The sequence below is a fragment of the Caretta caretta genome, chromosome 9, assembly GCF_965140235.1.
Source record: "Caretta caretta isolate rCarCar2 chromosome 9, rCarCar1.hap1, whole genome shotgun sequence".
NCBI lineage: Eukaryota > Metazoa > Chordata > Testudines > Cheloniidae > Caretta > Caretta caretta.
In genome coordinates this window covers 97,914,352-97,933,060 of record NC_134214.1, presented here as the reverse complement: position 1 = coordinate 97,933,060, position 18,709 = coordinate 97,914,352, and the positions used below count along the sequence as shown (strand labels likewise).

Sequence of the window (18,709 nt, the reverse complement as noted above, 5' to 3'; positions counted from 1 at the left end):
TTATACACTCATACAAAGTGCAGCACATATAAATCCACACACCATGTTCACAATCTAGAAACCAACAAAAATAGGTGACCTGTGTCTGACCAACCCTCCAGCTCTTCTCTCATCTTGGTTAGGGTGTTGGCCACAACAGCTGTGGGCATGCAGTCAGAGGAGCATGGGTTGTAGTCAGTGAGAGAGTTAGGGGAGTTTCTCTTTTCTCTGTTCCTTCTCTAGCCTGGGCCCTACACTAGAAACATTAGCCGTTGCTGATGTGCGCAACTGGAATGGTGCTGGAAGGAGTGTAACTGCAAAGTGCAGACCAGACCAAGCCCTGGCAGCACAGAGGGGCTGCCGCTAAGACAGGCTTCCTGCCTGCCCCGGCCCCACGCTGCTCCCAGAAGTGGCCAGCGCAGCCCACATAGCCCCGGAGGGCAGAGGTCTCCCTCCACGTGCTGCTCCTGCCTGCAAGCACCGTCCCCACAGCACCCATTGGCTGGGAGTGGGAAGCTGTGGCCAATGGGAGCTGCAGGGGCGGTGCTTGCAGAGAGAGGCAGCGTGTGGAGCCACGTGCCCCCTGCCTCCAGGCGTGCATTGGCCCTTCTGGGAGTGGCATGGCTGGGGAGGCAGGGAGCCTGCATTAGCAGCAACCACACTGCGCCGCAGACCGGAAGCCACCAGAGGTAAGTGCTGCGCGATGGGAAGCCTCACCCCAACCCCCAGCCCTGAGCCCCCTCCCGAAGCCAGCACCCCATACCTCCTCCTGCACCCTGAACCCCCTCCTGCACCCCAAACCCCAGCCCCGACTCCCCACCCAGAGCCAGCACTCTGTACTCCCTCCTGCGCTCCAACACTCTGCCCCGGCCCGGAGCCCCCTCCTGCACCCAAACTCCCTCCCAGAGCCCGTACCCCCTCCTACACCCCAACACTCTGCCCCAGCCCGGAGCCCACACTTGCACCCAAACTCTCTCCCAGAGCTTTCACCCCTCACCCCTTCCTGCACCCCAAACCCCTGACCCAGCCCAGAGCCCCCTCCCACACTGCGAACCCCTTAGCCCCAGCCCAGAGCCCGCACCCCCTCCCGAACCCCAACCCCTTGCCCCAGCCGGGGAAAGTGAGTGAGGGCGGGGGAGAGTGAGTGATAGAGAATCAGGGGGATGGAGTGAGTGAGGTGGGGCTTTGCAGAAGGGGCAGGATAGATCCTGGGTTGCCCTTAAATTCAAAAAGTGATCTTGGGCATAAAAAGGTGGAGACCACTGGGTTACACAGACTTAGCAGGCCTGGGCAGAAACAGGATCAGTAACCAGACGGATTAATCTGTACTAGGGCTTTCAATGTTATTATCACAGCAACTCACCTGAACCTAGGTTATCAAGGTAGGACATTTTTAGGACATTTCTCTGGTGCGAACAAGCCTCTAGTTGCCCATCCAGAGTTAAGATGTATTTTGGATAAAAAGTCTCGATAAAACGTGTCCTCTGGGACTGAATCCTATCCCAGTGCCGTAACCAGGTGACCTGATCTCCCCTCTCTCACACCTCTGCTGCTGCCAGCATTTGATAGATTTTGCTAGGGCCAAATTTCCAAATAAGCCAGTGACATGGGGGCTTGTGGGGAACTATAGCAGCTTTCCAAAAATATAAATGTCTTATTTAGTGAGCCTCAAAACTGAGCCTGCTTTGGGCATTTCTCAGAGCCCTGCCCTGGTGCCAGTGAGCAGTGAGGGCAGGGCGCAACTGGGTCACAGCCACTATGCTGTAGCCTATAGAGACTTAGTGCATCTGCTCCCCCTCCTCAAAGCTACAAGCTCTCAGCCCCCCATCACCCACCACCTTTCCTGTGGAGCATCGTGACCCTGAGCCCTGCCCTCTGCAGCAGCAGGAGGGAGGTATGGGAGAGCAGGGGGCTCTTGGACACCGTGGCAGTGAGGGCTATGAAAGTACTGGGTGCATAGGCTAACGAGATAGGAGGTGAAAAGGGGAGGGCAGCAGATAGGCCAGCAGTCTCATTTTGAGCAGGACAGATTTTGGCCTCTGTCCTGGGTCCCCATGTTGAGTCCTTGAGTGGCTGAACCAAAATAGATGTTTTGTCTGCCACCTTGTGCGTTCAGCACCACACGTGGCCCACCCTGACTGCCGCAGAGCGCCACAGCTGCTCGCCAGTTCACCCCGTGCTGCAGGCAAACTGGACAGCGGCAACTCCACAAGCAGCCATATTGGAGCTGCCTTGGGCAAACCCTCCGGAAGAGGGGCCTAACACTGGAGCCTCACCAGACCCTCCTCCAGAAATCCCCACTCCCAAAGGGTGAGCAGCCTCTCCTATCCACCCTCTAGGGGCCTGCCCCCCATCTGGTGTCACCAGGTCTGCTTGTGCCTCAGCAGTTTTCCCGGGGTAGCTCCTCCTTGCCTGCACTAGCCCCGTTTCCACTCTTCCTCTGCCCCATCCTAGTTGTATCCCCTCCTTCCTCATTGCCCTCTCCCCACTGTATGCGCCTGCTGCCTGCAGCATTCTTGCTTGCCACTGGGAGGGTCTGTTCATGCATAAACCTGGTGCATGAACAGAGCAGCTGCCTCACTGGTATGAGCGCACTTGTGCAGAGAGAAGCCCGGAGCAACAGCAAAGCAGCCTTTGGTTGCTACACTGGGAGCAGTGGCCTCTCGTGGCCGCAGGCAAGAATTGCAAACAAAACAGCGATTTTGGTTCAGCCACTCAAGGACACAACATGGGGACCCAGGACAGAGGCCAAAATCTGTCCTGCTCAAAATGAGACTGCTGGCCAATCTGCTGCCCTCCCCTCTTCACCTCCTATCTCATTAGCCTATGCACCTGGTACTTTCATAGCCCTCACTGCCACAGCGTCCAAGAGCCCCCTGCTCTCCCATACCTCCCTCCTGCTGCTGCTGCAGTGTCCAGAGGGCAGGGCTCAGGGTCACGATGCTCCACAGGAAAGGTGGTGGGTGATGGGGGGCTTAGAGCTTGTAGCTTTGAGGAGGGGGAGCTGATGCACTAAGTCTCTATATAGGCTACAGCACAGTGGCTGCAACCCGGTTGCGCCCTGCCCTCACTGCTCAGCTGACCCATGTTAGAGTAGAGCACTTTGAACCTGATTAAGCATCATGATTAGACTCAGCTATAAGGCCTGAGAGTAAGAATGGCCCAGCGGTTAGGATGCTAGTCTCCAACTTGGAAGACCCAAGTTTAGTTCCTTGTTCGGCCACAAATTTCCTGTGTGACTTTGGGCCAGCCTCTAATTCCTCTGTGCCAGAAGAACAGGGATAATGGCACTGTCCTACCTCGCAGAAGCGTGTGAGGAGAAATATATTGAAGCATGTGGAGTGCTCAGTTACTACAGTAGTGGGCCCCCCCTCAATATCTAGAGAGAAGGACCCCTGGTACAAGCAATTCTCAATGCAGTTTTTTTGGCAGCACAAAACCCCCCGCATGATCTGCCTGGCAGATGCTATGTTTCATTTACCTCCATGTGCCGCTCCAGTTCTTGGAGAAGGGTGACGTACTTATCCAGTCTCATGAAGGGTTTGCTGAGGCTTGTTGTTAAGATCAAAATCCCTGGGTTGGACGCGCCCTGGTTCTCCATAAACTTCTCCAGTTCATCACTATAAACAGAGATAAGGAAAGTTCACCAGCCTCTAAGGGCCATGTTTTACTAACGCCTTCACTGTCCAAATAATGGTAGCCCAGTTCTGAGCTACACTCCATTGCAAAAGAAATCCAGCTTCTTCCACATTTGCCAGCTGATGCAAACACAGTGGGCCAGAGAGGGCCAGGCTGGGGTTTTGGCAGATCAAGGCCACTGGTCCCCAAGGAGAGCTCAGGGGGGTAGGGGAGGACATGGAAAACCCTGGTGCTCAGCAAGCATGTGCATTCTGTGCAACCACCATGGGTAGGTGCAGCCACCTCCCCACACTAGTGCACTGGCCAGCTCACCAGGGGTAGGAAACCAAGTTCCCCTAGGGTGACTTGAACCCCAGGAACACTAGGAAAGAGCAGTACCTGTGCTCCCTCCCACTGCAACTGACCCTTGCATGGAGTCCCCAGTGAGAGATGGCTCCTGGCACCCTTCCTCCACCCCCACATACCTGTGCCAGGACCCAGACACAACACAGGCCCAATGTATGGAGAACACATTTGTAATGACAATTGCTCATGTTAGATGGCAAGTAGGGACCATTGTTACTGGCTGCTGTAGCGTAGGCATGCCAAGTACTGTCAGGGCTCTGCCTATCACCACTAGGCCTCTCTCCTGTGGTGTGAGGTATGGGTACCCTGGATCCACTTGCTGCTGGGTGCTTGAACAACCCCCTGGGAATAGTAAGCAGGGTTTCCTTTCTAGAGAACACACTTGATAGAGATCACTAAGTTACCAGTGACCACTGCTGGAAGACTGTGTCCACAATTCAAGAACAGGTTTCAGAGTAACAGCCGTGTTAGTCTGTATTCGCAAAAAGAAAAGGAGTACTTGTGGCACCTTAGAGACTAACCAATTTATTTGAGCATGAGCTTTCGTGAGCTACAGCTCACTTCATCGGATGCATGCCGTGGAAACTGCAGCAGACTTTATTTATACACAGAGAATATGAAAAAATACCTCCTCCCACCCCACTGTCCTGCTGGTAATAGCTTATCTAAAGTGATCATCAGGTGGGCCATTTCCAGCACAAATCCAGGTTTTCTCACCCTCCACCCCCCCACACAAATTCACTCTCCTGCTGGTGATAGCCCATCCAAAGTGACAACTCTTTACACAATGTGCATGATAATAAAGTTGGGCCATTTCCTGCACAAATCCAGGTTCTCTCACATCCCCCCCACCCCCATACACACACAAACTCACTCTCCTGCTGGTAATAGCTCATCCAAACTGACCACTCTCCAAGTTTAAATCCAAGTTAAACCAGAACATCTGGGGGGGGGGGGGTAGGAAAAAACAAGAGGAAATAGGCTACCCTGCATAATGACTTAGCCACTCCCAGTCTCTATTTAAGCCTAAATTAATAGTATCCAATTTGCAAATGAATTCCAATTCAGCAGTTTCTCGCTGGAGTCTGGATTTGAAGTTTTTTTGTTTTAAGATAGCGACCTTCATGTCTGTGATTGCGTGACCAGAGAGATTGAAGTGTTCTCCGACTGGTTTATGAATGTTATAATTCTTGACATCTGATTTGTGTCCATTTATTCTTTTACGTAGAGACTGTCCAGTTTGACCAATGTACATGGCAGAGGGGCATTGCTGGCACATGATGGCATATATCACATTGGTGGATGTGCAGGTATACGAGCCTCTGATAGTGTGGCTGATGTTATTAGGCCCTGTGATGGTGTCCCCTGAATAGATATGTGGGCACAATTGGCAACGGGCTTTGTTGCAAGGATAAGTTCCTGGGTTAGTGGTTCTGTTGTGTGGTATGTGGTTGTTGGTGAGTATTTGCTTCAGGTTGCGGGGCTGTCTGTAGGCAAGGACTGGCCTGTCTCTCAAGATTTGTGAGAGTGTTGGGTCATCCTTTAGGATAGGTTGTAGATCCTTAATAATGCGTTGGAGGGGTTTTAGTTGGGGGCTGAAGGTGACGGCTAGTGGCGTTCTGTTATTTTCTTTGTTAGGCCTGTCCTGTAGTAGGTAACTTCTGGGAACTCTTCTGGCTCTATCAATCTGTTTCTTTACTTCAGCAGGTGGGTATTGTAGTTGTAAGAAAGCTTGACAGAGATCTTGTAGGTGTTTGTCTCTGTCTGAGGGGTTGGAGCAAATGCGGTTGTATCGCAGAGCTTGGCTGTAGACGATGGATCGTGTGGTGTGGTCAGGGTGAAAGCTGGAGGCATGCAGGTAGGAATAGCGGTCAGTAGGTTTCCGGTATAGGGTGGTGTTTATGTGACCATTGTTTATTAGCACTGTAGTGTCCAAGAAGTGGATCTCTTGTGTGGACTGGACCAGGCTGAGGGTGGTGGTGGGATGGAAATTGTTGAAATCATGGTGGAATTCCTCAAGGGCTTCTTTTCCATGGGTCCAGATGATGAAGATGTCATCAATATAGCGCAAGTAGAGTAGGGGCTTTAGGGGACGAGAGCTGAGGAAGCGTTGTTCTAAATCAGCCATAAAAATGTTGGCATACTGTGGGGCCATGCGGACACAAATCAGATGTCAAGAATTATAACATTCATAAACCAGTCGGAGAACACTTCAATCTCTCTGGTCACGCAATCACAGACATGAAGGTGGCTATCTTAAAACAAAAAAACTTCAAATCCAGACTCCAGCGAGAAACTGCTGAATTGGAATTCATTTGCAAATTGGATACTATTAATTTAGGCTTAAATAGAGACTGGGAGTGGCTAAGTCATTATGCAAGGTAGCCTATTTCCTCTTGTTTTTTCCTACCCCCCCCCCCCAGATGTTCTGGTTTAACTTGGATTTAAACTTGGAGAGTGGTCAGTTTGGATGAGCTATTACCAGCAGGAGAGTGAGTTTGTGTGTGTATGGGGGTGGGGGGGATGTGAGAGAACCTGGATTTGTGCAGGAAATGGCCCAACTTTATTATCATGCACATTGTGTAAAGAGTTGTCACTTTGGATGGGCTATCACCAGCAGGAGAGTGAATTTGTGTGGGGGGGTGGAGGGTGAGAAAACCTGGATTTGTGCTGGAAATGGCCCACCTGATGATCACTTTAGATAAGCTATTACCAGCAGGACAGTGGGGTGGGAGGAGGTATTTTTTCATATTCTCTGTGTATAAATAAAGTCTGCTGCAGTTTCCACGGCATGCATCCGATGAAGTGAGCTGTAGCTCACGAAAGCTCATGCTCAAATAAATTGGTTAGTCTCTAAGGTGCCACAAGTACTCCTTTTCTTTTTGCGAATTCAAGAACAATGTTGCTAAATTGGAGAGGGTTCAGAGAAGAGTCAAAGAATTATTAAAGGATTAGAAAGCACACCTTACAGTGACAGACTCAAAGAGCTCTGTCTATTTAGCTGAACAAAGAGAGGTTGAGGAGTGACTTAATTACAGTCTATAAGTACCTCCGTGGGAAACAAATACTTAAAAATGGCCTCTTCAATCAAGCAGCGAAAGGGCTAACGCAATCTAGTGGACACAATCCAATCTAACACAATCCAATGTCTGGAAGTTGAAGCTAGAAAAATTCAGACTGAAAATAAAGTGTAAATTTTACCCAGTGAGGGTAATTAACCATTGGAAGTTGTTCCAAGGGTCGTGGTGGATTCTCCATCACTGGCCATTTTAAAAGCATGATTAGATGATTTTCTAAAAGCTCTGCTCTAGGAATTGTTTTGGGGAAGTTCTGTGATCTGTGTTTTACAGAAGATCAGACTGGATGATCACAATGGTCTGTTTTGGCCTTGGAACCTAGTAAACATGCAAAACATGCTCAGCTTTGGCTCATAACACTTTGGAGAGCACATTTTGTGTGTATCAGCATATTCACCAAAACAGATCAGTTAAATGCGCATTTTAAACATTCTCTGGCAAATGAACTGAATGAAGGAGTCACTGACTATAGTCAGGACTGTAATTAGGGTAAATTACAATCAGATGTGTTACAAGAGAAACATTGTAAAGGCCTCCATTTTAAAAATACAAGAACTCAGACCCTGGGATGAGGTCACTGCTTTCACAGATGTGTGCAGGAGAGCTAAGCAAGCACTGGAGGGAACGGAGCAATAGCCTGTCAGCTCAGAGGACTCTCTTAGCTCTGAGTTTACAGCTAAGGCACATGCAGATGTCTGTCCAGGAGTCACACTGTGAATGAGAATGTTGCCATGATTAGTGCAATAACGTACTGAACTGCATGGCCTCTTTGTGGTTTGCTTGAGCAAACCTCTGTTTCAAGCCTCTTCATGCCGTATTTGGGGCCTGATCCTGAGAAGTGTGGAGCACCCACAAGTAAGTGAATGCAAGTTGAAGGTGTTTGAACCTCACATGATCAGACCCCTGATGTCAGCATGTCAGAGTTATGTGGGATGTTTGTGCGTTCTTGCAGGGAAGCAGGTGAGCACAGGTTGATCTGCACGGTGGCAGGTTCCTCTGCACACACACAGGGTCTTTGGAAAGACTCCGTGCAATCATGTTGCCTTGGGATCCTGTTGTCAAGATCCCAGGCAAAGGCCCTGGCTGGACTTGCCATTATTAAAAAACGGATGGTTTGCTTTTTCGACACGAGCCATTCCTGACCTGTGTTGGGTTAGCACGTTAACAGCGGAAGGGTGGTTAGCACAATACGTGAGGTACAGGGATCGGAACTGTGGCATCAGGTTCATAAAACAGCCTCCCACTCTCTGCTGGTTCTCAGGAAGCCTGCAAATATAAGCAGCAACATCTTCAGAGCATGTCCTTGAAACAAAAGTTAATGAGCCAGGTCCTCAGACATGACAAAGCATCAGTGAAATGGACACACTGTATTTCATAACCAGCTGCCAGTGCTAGCTGTGGTAGAAATTCAGCTATGTAGAGCAGTGGTTCCCAACCAGGGGTACACGTACCCCTAGGAGTGCGCAGAGGTCTTCCAGGGGGTATCTCAACTCATCTAGATATTTCCCCTAGTTTTACAACAGGCTACATAAAAAGCACTAGCAAAGTCAGTACAAACTAAAATTTCATACAGACAATGACTTGTTTATACTGCTCTATATACTATACACTGAAATGTAAGTACAATATTTATAATCCAATTGGTTTATTTTATAATTATATGATAAAAATGAGAAAGTCAGCAATTTTTCAGTAACAGTGTGCTGTGACACTTTTGTATTTTTATGTCTGATTTTGTAAACAAGTAGTTTTTTAAGTGAGGTGAAACTTGGGGGTACGCAAGACAAATCAGACTCCTGAAAGAGGTACAGTCATCTGGAAAGGTTGAGAGCCACTGGTGTACAGTGTTTAGCTCACCCTAAGAACACACTTCGAGCCTTTCAGTGACAGCTCTAACTCAGAATTCTAGCTGGGGCGGTATAACTTTAGGTGGTCAAACCCTCCATAGATGAGGACACACTTGGAAGTGCCTCTCAGGTCTCTGCTGTGGCTGCTTAATAAAGTGGGAGTGTTCTCTCTGACATCTCTGGCCTGTTGCTTTGAGGTAAAGGAGCCTCTGTCCTGCATGGCTCCTTCCCTCAGAAGCTCTGTGCAGTGCTTGAATAGGAGATGAGAGAGAGAAAGGAAGCCCAGAGTCTGAAATTATTCTGCTATTTTGCCCAGCTTCCCCACACCGCTATCCTGTTAGTCAGCTTTCTTTTTCTCTTTTCAGTAAGAGGGATGAGACAGAACTATCCATTTCTCCCAGTTCTAGTCCAAGCTCTGCCCTGGTCATATTGACAGCTGGGGATGGTACATTCACTTGGGATGAAAGGAAAAGATTTACATTGATGCTGTTCAAAAAGGCTTATGAGAGTTAGACACTCAGTTCCCTCTGACTTCCAATGGGACTGGGCATCGGTCTCCTAAAGGCAAATGCCAGTCTTAACTTTCTGTTTCTAAGCAGGGCAGTTCAGAAGACACCGCAGAGGTACATGCACCCACTATTTTTATTGCTTCTCTTACCCTCTAACACTGATGACAGCCTTCTCTAGCTCCTCCTGTTTTCTTCTATATTAAAACAAATGTGCAGACAATAGCTAGGAGCAAAGTTAATAAATAGGCCTTTGTATTATTTTTAACCACAGGTTAGTAACTCATCACCCTTAATTGCAATGACAGATGCTTACTTTGCACATTCTTCCAAGGCTTGATTCAGTGTTTGCTGAAATGAACATATTTCCTCAACATTTCCCAGTAAAGATGCAATATCCACCACACTTAGCCTGAAAGAATTAAAATACTGAAATAGTACTTGATAGGTACTTCGGAATGGTTCAAAACAAATCTCTTATTTAAAAAAAAGACATCTGAGAACATCTCCAAATAACCTGTTCAAAATATGGGAGATTTAAAGTATTTGTTTCAACAGAACCACAAATTAATGTAATGAAATACAAAACCAAAATTCATGATACACAAATAATACCTTATAGAAGATGTTCGCTCTCAAGGATTAACTGAATTGTATTTTAATCATGTAATCGTCTCACATTGTTTAATTGTCCTCATTGATATAGACAGGATTTCTTCTGGGGGCGGAGAAGGAAGATGTAGACACAGAGGTATGGGCAGAATAGTATTCATAGGCAGGCCAACCCTGACTCATGTTACAAGATCGGAGCTTTAGATTGTAACCTCTTCCAGGGATGGACTTTGTACAGCACCTGGCATTTAGGACCTATTGCATACAAATTACAATGACCATCTCTGTGCTCCCTGCACTTCCTACTAGTCTTCCCATCATCATCTCAGCACCCTTGGTCATTTCAGCCTTACTTCCCTTTGTGCTCTCTACAGTTCTGTGATCAATCAGACTTCTAGATACGATTGTTACAGCAAGACGAGAAAGTCACATCACCTAGTGTTGTGCCTCTGGATCCCATGATAAGAACTGTGACTAAGAAGGCCAACATGCATCCTGTGGGGAAGAAAGGCTGGGGTCTTGAGACTTTTCCATTGCTGAACTTATCCACACAAATATTTCGAAAGGTTTGAGGAAATCTGGACACCATGTGACTTAAAAACCAGAAACTTTGTTCCCATAGAAAATATGAAAGGCTTGAGATTCTACCCTCAGATCTCTCCAAACTGGAAAAAGTCTCTGTGTTTAACCTCTGCGCTTATAAACCCTTGGAGTTCTATGTTCTCCTCACAGTATGCTGCACCAGAATCCAGAGAAACCGCTACTCCACGTTTACAATTACACAACTTCTAAAGAGGGGGTGGCTGACTCTATGAGATGGAATTATCTAAGCATGCATGTTGTGCCTATTTATGCTACTCCCTAGGACAGATAACTATAAAGCCAATACAGTAAGCATCAGAGACAGGTTACTGAAATGGGAATAACTTATGCACATTGAGCCTATTGATGTGTAGGCAACAGAGAGATATCTACATGCCATTGTTTGGACAAATGAAAGACAAAGGTTTGATAAAATCCTACATTTGTGACTGGATATAGATGGAATCTGAAATTCACACCAGCTTTTCTCATGATAGTGATGGAAAACATTTTGGACTACATCTTATTTCTGCACCTAAACCCTGACAATGACAATTTATCAGAGGGATAAATACTGGAGAGGGAGAGGAATTATTTAAGCTCAGTACCAATGTGGACACAAGAACAAATGGATATAAACTGGCCACCAGGAAGTTTAGACTTGAAATTAGACGAAGGTTTCTAACCATCAGAGGAGTGAAGTTTTGGAATAGCCTTCCAAGGGAAGCCGTGGAGGCAAAAGATCTATCTGGCTTTAAGATTAAACTCAATAAGTTTATGGAGGAGATGGTATGATGGGATAACATGATTTTGGTAATTAATTGATCTTTAAATATTCATGGTAAATAGGCCTAATGGCTAGTGATGGGATGTTAGATGGGGTGGGATCTGAGTTACCCAGGAAAGAATTTTCTGTAGTATCTGGCTGGTGAATCTTGCCCATATGTTCAGGGTTTAGCTGATCGCCATATTTGGGGTCGGGAAGAAATTTTCCTCCAGGGCAGATTGGAAGAGGCCCTGGAGGTTTTTCGCCTTCCTCTGTAGCATGGGCCACGGGTCACTTGCTGGAGGATTCTCTGCTCCTTGAAGTCTTTAAACCACGATTTGAGGACTTCAATAGCTCAGACATAGGTGAGGTTTTTCGCAGGAGTGGGTGGGTGAGATTCTGTGGCCTGCGTTGTGCAGGAGGTCAGACTAGATGATCATAATGGTCCCTTCTGACCTTAGTATCTATGAATCTATGACCCTCAGTTGTCCATACATCACTTTGGCTATCAGTAACTGCAGGATGATGTGTAGAGAACAAGAAAACACTTCAAGCAGATCAATGTACAGAGGGCAATGCTTACTAGTTAGCAAGTTCAGAACAAACAAGAGCCAGACTAACCATCGTTAAAGCAATTCCTAGATCATCGCCCCATCTAAATAATGTCCCCTGAAGGAATGACTGGGAGGTCCCATTTGAAGATGAGCAGGCAAAATAAGGCACACTGGAGGGGAATACACATGAAAGAGCAATTCCATGTATGAGCCTGTAGTGATCATGTCGATCAAAATTGCATATTTAATAACCCATCACACCATCAGATGTCTGTGCAAAAATACAGGAAAAGGAAGCGCCAGAAGCTATCACAAGCTTTGTTTTCCTGATCACAGAGACATTCTGAGGTTTTGCATGAGTGCCTTTAAAGAGCAGAAATGGTCCCTAAACATTCGAAAGTGAAAAGGCTTTGAAGTGTTCTGTTATTACAGACTGACTTGGGTCTTACTTGTCATAGGATTGGAGGGGTCTCAAGTAAATTCCCAGAAGTGACTGTAGTTCCTTAGCATAGTCACGTTCTGTTTCCAGAATACTTTGCAGTACCTAGAGTGAGAGACAGAACAAAGAGCAGATCTCAGCACTAATGACTAGGTGCATGACTACAACATCAGCTTCCAACAACAGAGCAACCTGGAAACATATTTTAAATCCACCTCTGACTTATTAATGCCTGAAGAACATGCTAATGCAAGACAGAAACTGTAAAAAACAGGCACGAGGTTTCAGATTACAGATTTGATCTCATGAGGTGCAGAGTTTCCCAGGAAAGCAGTAAGAATAAGCCTTAGAAGCTGCTCCTTCTCGACTTCTCTTTTTTGCTATTGGAACATAATACAAATGCACATGCAGGTTAGGTATTTGCCCCCACAAAAGGCGATTTGCATGCATAAGTGGCTATTTGGGTATGCCAGTATTGATTGGGCTTGCATGCAGGCACAGTAACTACACACAAATCACATGCAACTGGACTAGTGCTAGATCGAAACAGTTTAACTGCAAGAGTAGACAGGATGAAACCCAGTTTCCCATTGTTTCACTTGATGAAAGAGCAGTGAAGTTGGTTCATGCCTCGCCTGCCTACCTCAGCAGTTAATCTCTTTTCTCACTGGTGCAGCAAGACCCACTGCAGTCACCCTTTGTCTGCGAACAGCAGCTTTCTTACTGTAGATCAAGCTCTAGAGACAGATGAGGCTGTTCCTAGTCCAGGTTTAAGCACCTGGGCATGTGCTATTTCAGCTGGTTTGTACAAAATATATTTAACTGACAAATGCATTTACCCTCCGCCACCAGTCTGTATGTCCAAATGCAGACATTTTAACTCTCTCTTATGCCATGGGGCAATGCTCATTTTACCTCTCAGTTTATTTTGCCTTGTTCCATCACAAACCTTCTGACTTATATGAAGGTACATTATTTACATCAGAAATAATAAAATGGAACAAAAGCAATTTTTTTTTTTAAAATACCAATCTCGCAACTTATTAGACTACCATCTTCACTCTTCTATCTGGGCTCTCTATTTTGAGTCTCTCTCTCTCACATACTGTAGCATCTTATATGTGTAGTTTATCATCTCGATAGCCAAGTAGATATCTTGAACCAGAGCAGTCTCAATAGTTAAATTTAAACACAAACTGCCAGATCCTCAACTGGCAGAAATTAAATTAGCTCCAAGGACTTCAGTGAAGCTGCGACAATTTATATCAGCTGAGGATCTGGTCCAGAGGATAAATATAATACTCTGCTTATTAAAATATAAAATCAGTGCTTTAAAACTTACCACGGTATAATAATTCTTTGTAAGTTGAGGGCTTTCATGTCCTTTTAATGCTTTGGGAGAGAGTGGTTTATCTGAACAAAAAAAACAACAACAAAAAACCCTGTAAATTATAAAGCAGAATTGCCATCAGAAAAATCCACATCTGTATCTTGTCCAGCAGACTGCAAAAAGTCACAGAAAAAAGAGATGCCCAATTGCAGGGTTTTTTTAATGAAACCTGAAGCAAAGTGAATGCATGCCTGAAACTGACAGCTGTGTAAGTCTGGACAGAACTGCAGTACAGCCATTCTATGATATTTACCAGTTTTTCTGAAATAACTGGCAACCATGCAACAGCTGGGGGGGGTTTGCAGCAGGGGTTTTGCTTCAGCCAATCTGTAGAATTCAGACTTCATACACTCCTAACTCTGGGGACTTCTGGGTTTCTGGGCTTTGCTGTGGGCCCATCTCTAATTCATGATTTATTGAAACACACCTTAATAATAAGTTGCAAGTTGAGGTCCAACCCTGCAGTCCTTTGAAGGGCAAAATCCTCACTGAAATTAAGGGAGTTTTGAGTGAATAAGGAACAAACCAAAGCTGAAAGGCTCAAAGTTCAACCTATGGTACATCTTTCTCATACATCCATTTGCTAAGATGACTTACAGTAGTCCCTTTTATCTATTTGGTCTGTTCCCCCCACCCCCCCAATAATTGTTGCACTGCTCTTTTCCCAAGGAAAAGCTAACCATGCCAACAACACAGTGACAAATCGCTGTGGGTTCACAAGGAAGAGAACAATACCTCTGCCTTAAGCTGCTCTTAACTTTAAGGGCCTAAGAAATCACATTATGACTGTGAATTCATGGTAATTACCAGGAGGCGTTTCCATTTTGGGCGTTGTTTCTTCTGTCTAGAAGAACGGGTTTGATGGTATGCCCTGCTCCTCCACCTGTACAGGTAATCAGCCCATACATGGGCTGCCCATGGGCTCATTCCTGCATTCCTTTGGTGTACCAAGCTCCCTTTGGTGTTAGTGGGAACTCTGAACATGTAGGAAGAGCTTGAGAGTTGCCAGGCAGAATAGACAGTGGTATTTTGTCCTGTGTGTGCTCTTCTTGCAACCTCCAAAGCACACTCTCGGTCACACAGACAATGGGGGAAAAGCTGAAGTTGATAAACTGAGCATATTTCAGAAAATACAACAAGCTGCAGTCTATTTATTGCCCTTGCAGCATTTCCTGTCTCCTCCACAGAGGGTCCCTGTGCATCACTTAAAACCCTTGATGATGCTTTACTCCACACCAGTAGATATTATGGCCCAAAAAATACACTGAGGATACAGTGCAAGTGCAAATAGCATCATGCGACTGCAGCACCGAAAAAAGGCAGAGCGACACTATGCAGATGCAATCAAGCTGCAATGGTAACTGAATCAATGAGAGTTAATGTCGGTGTTCTAACATCTGCTTCATGTTATTTAGAGACTTTAATTATAAACCTGCAACAAATTTATCTACAGCCTCTATTAACTTGACCTAGGGAGCTTTGGTTCAGGCCCTTTCTGAACTTTAACTTGCTTTAGGCCCTGAGGGTTCTCGGGGATGGGGGTGCGTGTGTATGTACTGGCTTTTTCCCTTGGGATACCAGAGTCCTGGCAGACGTCACAGGTAAAGAACTCAGGCTGTCCCCTTCTGTGCAAACTGCAAACCCACCATGAAGCCTGGCACAATGAGCAGTCCCTGCATGACACTAGTGTGTCTGTGCAGGGTCAGCCCTGCAAAACGTTAGCAAAGCAGCGGGCACAGGGCCTGCCCATAGGTGCTGGAACTAAGGGTGCTGGGGGTGCTACTGCACCCCCTGGGTTGAAGTGGTTTCCATCATATCCAGGGTTTACAGTTTGGTTCATTGGCTCTCAGCACCTCCACTATACAAATTGTTCCAGCATCCCTGGGCCTGTCAACACTCGGCCATTGTCAAGCCTGTGCAGAGGGCCAGCACAAGGTCCATCTATCCCCAAAATAGGAAAAAATCCATGGCAACAGCCGGTGCTCCCCTCTGAAATTCTGGCCACAAAGGGCCTGGTTCAGCTCCACTGAAGTCAATGGGAAGACTCCAGCTGACTTAATGAGAGTTGGATCAGGCAGGTGCCTAAATATGGATGTAAGGGCCTAACTTTAAGATCGCATCTTTGAAAACTTTCTCCACTATTTAAAAATCTGCTGAAACCAGATTCCAAAACTCAGCGCACGAGGCGGGAAGGCAGCTCCCTGAAACCACCCCTACCTCTACTCAAACGTCACCACCCAGTCTGCAGTTACCTGGCAAACAGGTAACTGCTTCCTGTTTGACAGCCCAAACCTGCCCACTCCTCCATATGCCTGGAGGCCCTTGACAAAACACAGCCAATCTCTTCTGCATGCCTAGCTCTGGAAGGGCTCCTGGCATAACCACATGAACCAGGGTGCTGGGAATGGGGGGTGTCAGGAGGCAGGGTGAGGTTACAGGTTCAGCAGCTATGTGGATTCTCTAGTCCAGGGGTTGGCAACCTTTGAGAAGTGGTGTGCCAAGTCTTCATTAATTTAAGGTTTTGCATGCCAGTAATAAATTTTACATTTGCAGGGCTCCCTGACGGAACCCCAGGGGCCAGCGGCCAGAACCCCAGACCGGTAGCGTGGGCAACAGATGGAATCCCAGACCAGCAGTGGTCTGAAACCCCGCTCAACCCGCTGCCGGCCTGGATGGACAGAACCCCGGGTTAGCAGCAGGCTGAGTGGGACCGGCGACCGGGACCCCGACTGGCAGGGGCCGGTAGACGGAACCAGAGACCGGCAGCGGGCTGAGCAGCTCAGCGTGCTGCCAGTCTGGGGTTCTGTCTGCCGCCTGCGCTGCCGGTCTGGGGTCCCGGCTGCTGGCCCCGCTCATCCCACTGCTGGCCTGGATGGACGGAACCCCCGGCTGGCAGTGGATGAGTGGGGCCGGCGGACAGAACCCCAGACCAGCAGCGCGGGCAACAGACAGAACCCCAGACCGGCAGCGCGCTGAGCCGCTCAGCCCGCTGCCAGTCTGGGGTTCCATCCACTGGCCCCTGCCAGCCGGGGTCCCGGCCGCTGGCCCCGCCCAGCCCGCTGCTGGCCCAGGGTTCTGTCCATCCAGGCTGACAGCGGGCTGAGCAGGACCGGTGGCCGGGACCCTGGCTGGCATCAGAGTGCCACTCAAAATCAGCTCACATGCCGCCTTTGGCACGCGTGCCGCAGGTTGCCGACCCATGGTCTAGTCCATCTCCACCCCCAGATATGGGGTGGGGCGGGGGCTAGAGCTGGCAAACAGGCTACTTATTAATGCTGCTCTTGCCCTGCATCCTTTGCCCAGTGAATCCCTACTCGAGCTGGGTGCTAGCGAGAGGACTGGAGGCTAACAGATTCACAGATCAAAAGGCTGTCATGCTCCTCTTGGGCTCACTGGGAGATCTGAGATTAGCTCCAGGGAGGCCCCTTTCTCTTACTTTATGAAACCTTCATTTTTCTGCTTCATGCGACTGACATTTCTGTCGTCGTGCCCCTGGGCCCTCCCCCTGCCCAGTTTTCCCTGATAGACGCATTCTTTGAAAAACCTGCAGCAGCAAGTCTCAGAGTCTTGGTCAGCTGACTTGGGCTCACACTCCCCAGCTAAAACCAGCAGTGTGGACGTTCCCGCTCAGCTGGAGCCTGGCTCTGAGACCCAGCCAGGAGGGTGGGTCTCAGAGCCCAGGCAGAAACATTTACCCTTCTAGTGTTAGCCCCATTGTACAAGCCCGACTCAGTTGACCCAGACCCTGAGACTCGCTGCCGCGGGGGGCGGAGGAGCTTGCAGTGGAGACGGACCCTGCAACTTCACTGTTAAGTTCTGGTGCAGCTGCTATGTTTTCCTTACACAAAGGGAAATGGTGGAAGCACTGATCTCATGGCCAGGTTTATATTGCTGCTTGTAACTTCGCTTGTCTCTAAGTGATGTGTTCTACGTATCACCACTAGCACCAGGAATGAAATAAACTCATAGACACACTGAGGCAGTGTGGGCTAGTGAACCAGGCACTGGACTGGGAAGAAGGAGCCTTATTTCCAGCTCTGCCATTGACCTACTGGGTGACTTTGGGCAAGTCACTTCCTTGCTCAGTGCCTCGGTTTCGCCCCCCACACACACTCTGTCTATTTACATTGTAAGCTCTTCAGGGCAGGGACTGTCTCTAACTATACCTATGTCCAGAGCCTCCCTAGCACAATAATATACTGATCTTGGTTAGGGCTTCTAGACCCTGCTGTAATAAACAATAATAATTAAAAGGTAAAACTTTGTTTTCAAAGATACAACATTCATCATCACAAAGTGGCTCCGAAAGGATAACAGATCTAACATGGGGAGCTCTATTTAAATGGAATTGGAACCACAAGAGGGCAGTTAACCAGGATGATGTCTGATGTCATGACTGTTGCATAGATTTCTGAAAATGCACAGGTTTCAGAGTGGTAGCTGTGTTAGTCTGTCTCAGCAAAAAGAACAGGAGGACTTGTGGCACCTTAGAGACTAACACATTTATTTGAGCATAAGGTTTCATGGGCTAAAACCCACTTCATCAGATGCATGTCCCGATGAAGTGGGTTTTAGCCCACGAACGCTTATGCTCAAATTAATGTGTTAGTCTCTAAGGTGCCACAAGCATTCCTCGTTCTTTTTGAAAATTTACAGGAAATTCAAGGCAAAACTGAAAGGAGTTAAAATTTCATCAGGCAGGTTCTCTTCTCTTATGCTGCCTGCAGCTGAAGATGCATCTAGATAAAGCATACTGTGTGAAATCAGCCAGAGCTACATATAAACAAAGGAATCATTCCCTATGGCCACGTAGTTATTGCTGGCTTCCACAGTGAAATTCTGAGCGTTAATTATACTGCTCCCAGGAATGGCTACATTGAAAGGAAAATATGTACCGGACACATAGAAAGGTCCTCAGCAGAAAGCAAGCTCTGTGCTTAGAAACTGGAGAGAGCAACTGGCCCCCACTTAAA

The 18,709-nt window shown here is 47.4% G+C and overlaps 1 protein-coding gene across 8 annotated transcripts in view; it reads right to left on the bottom strand.

The window, feature by feature from the left end:
• The window catches only part of ARHGEF6 (Rac/Cdc42 guanine nucleotide exchange factor 6), a 60,833-nt gene that overhangs the window by 21,123 nt on the left and 21,001 nt on the right, over positions 1–18,709 (bottom strand). For all 8 annotated transcript variants that reach the window (XM_048864798.2, XM_048864802.2, XM_048864800.2 and 5 more), the window contains 5 exons: positions 13,689–13,759; positions 12,357–12,451; positions 9,710–9,805; positions 8,184–8,306; positions 3,461–3,599 (listed from right to left, as the gene is read on the bottom strand). In XM_048864798.2, coding sequence (XP_048720755.1) covers positions 3,461–3,599; positions 8,184–8,306; positions 9,710–9,805; positions 12,357–12,451; positions 13,689–13,759 — 524 coding nt within the window. The remainder of the gene's footprint in view (positions 1–3,460; positions 3,600–8,183; positions 8,307–9,709; positions 9,806–12,356; positions 12,452–13,688; positions 13,760–18,709) is intronic.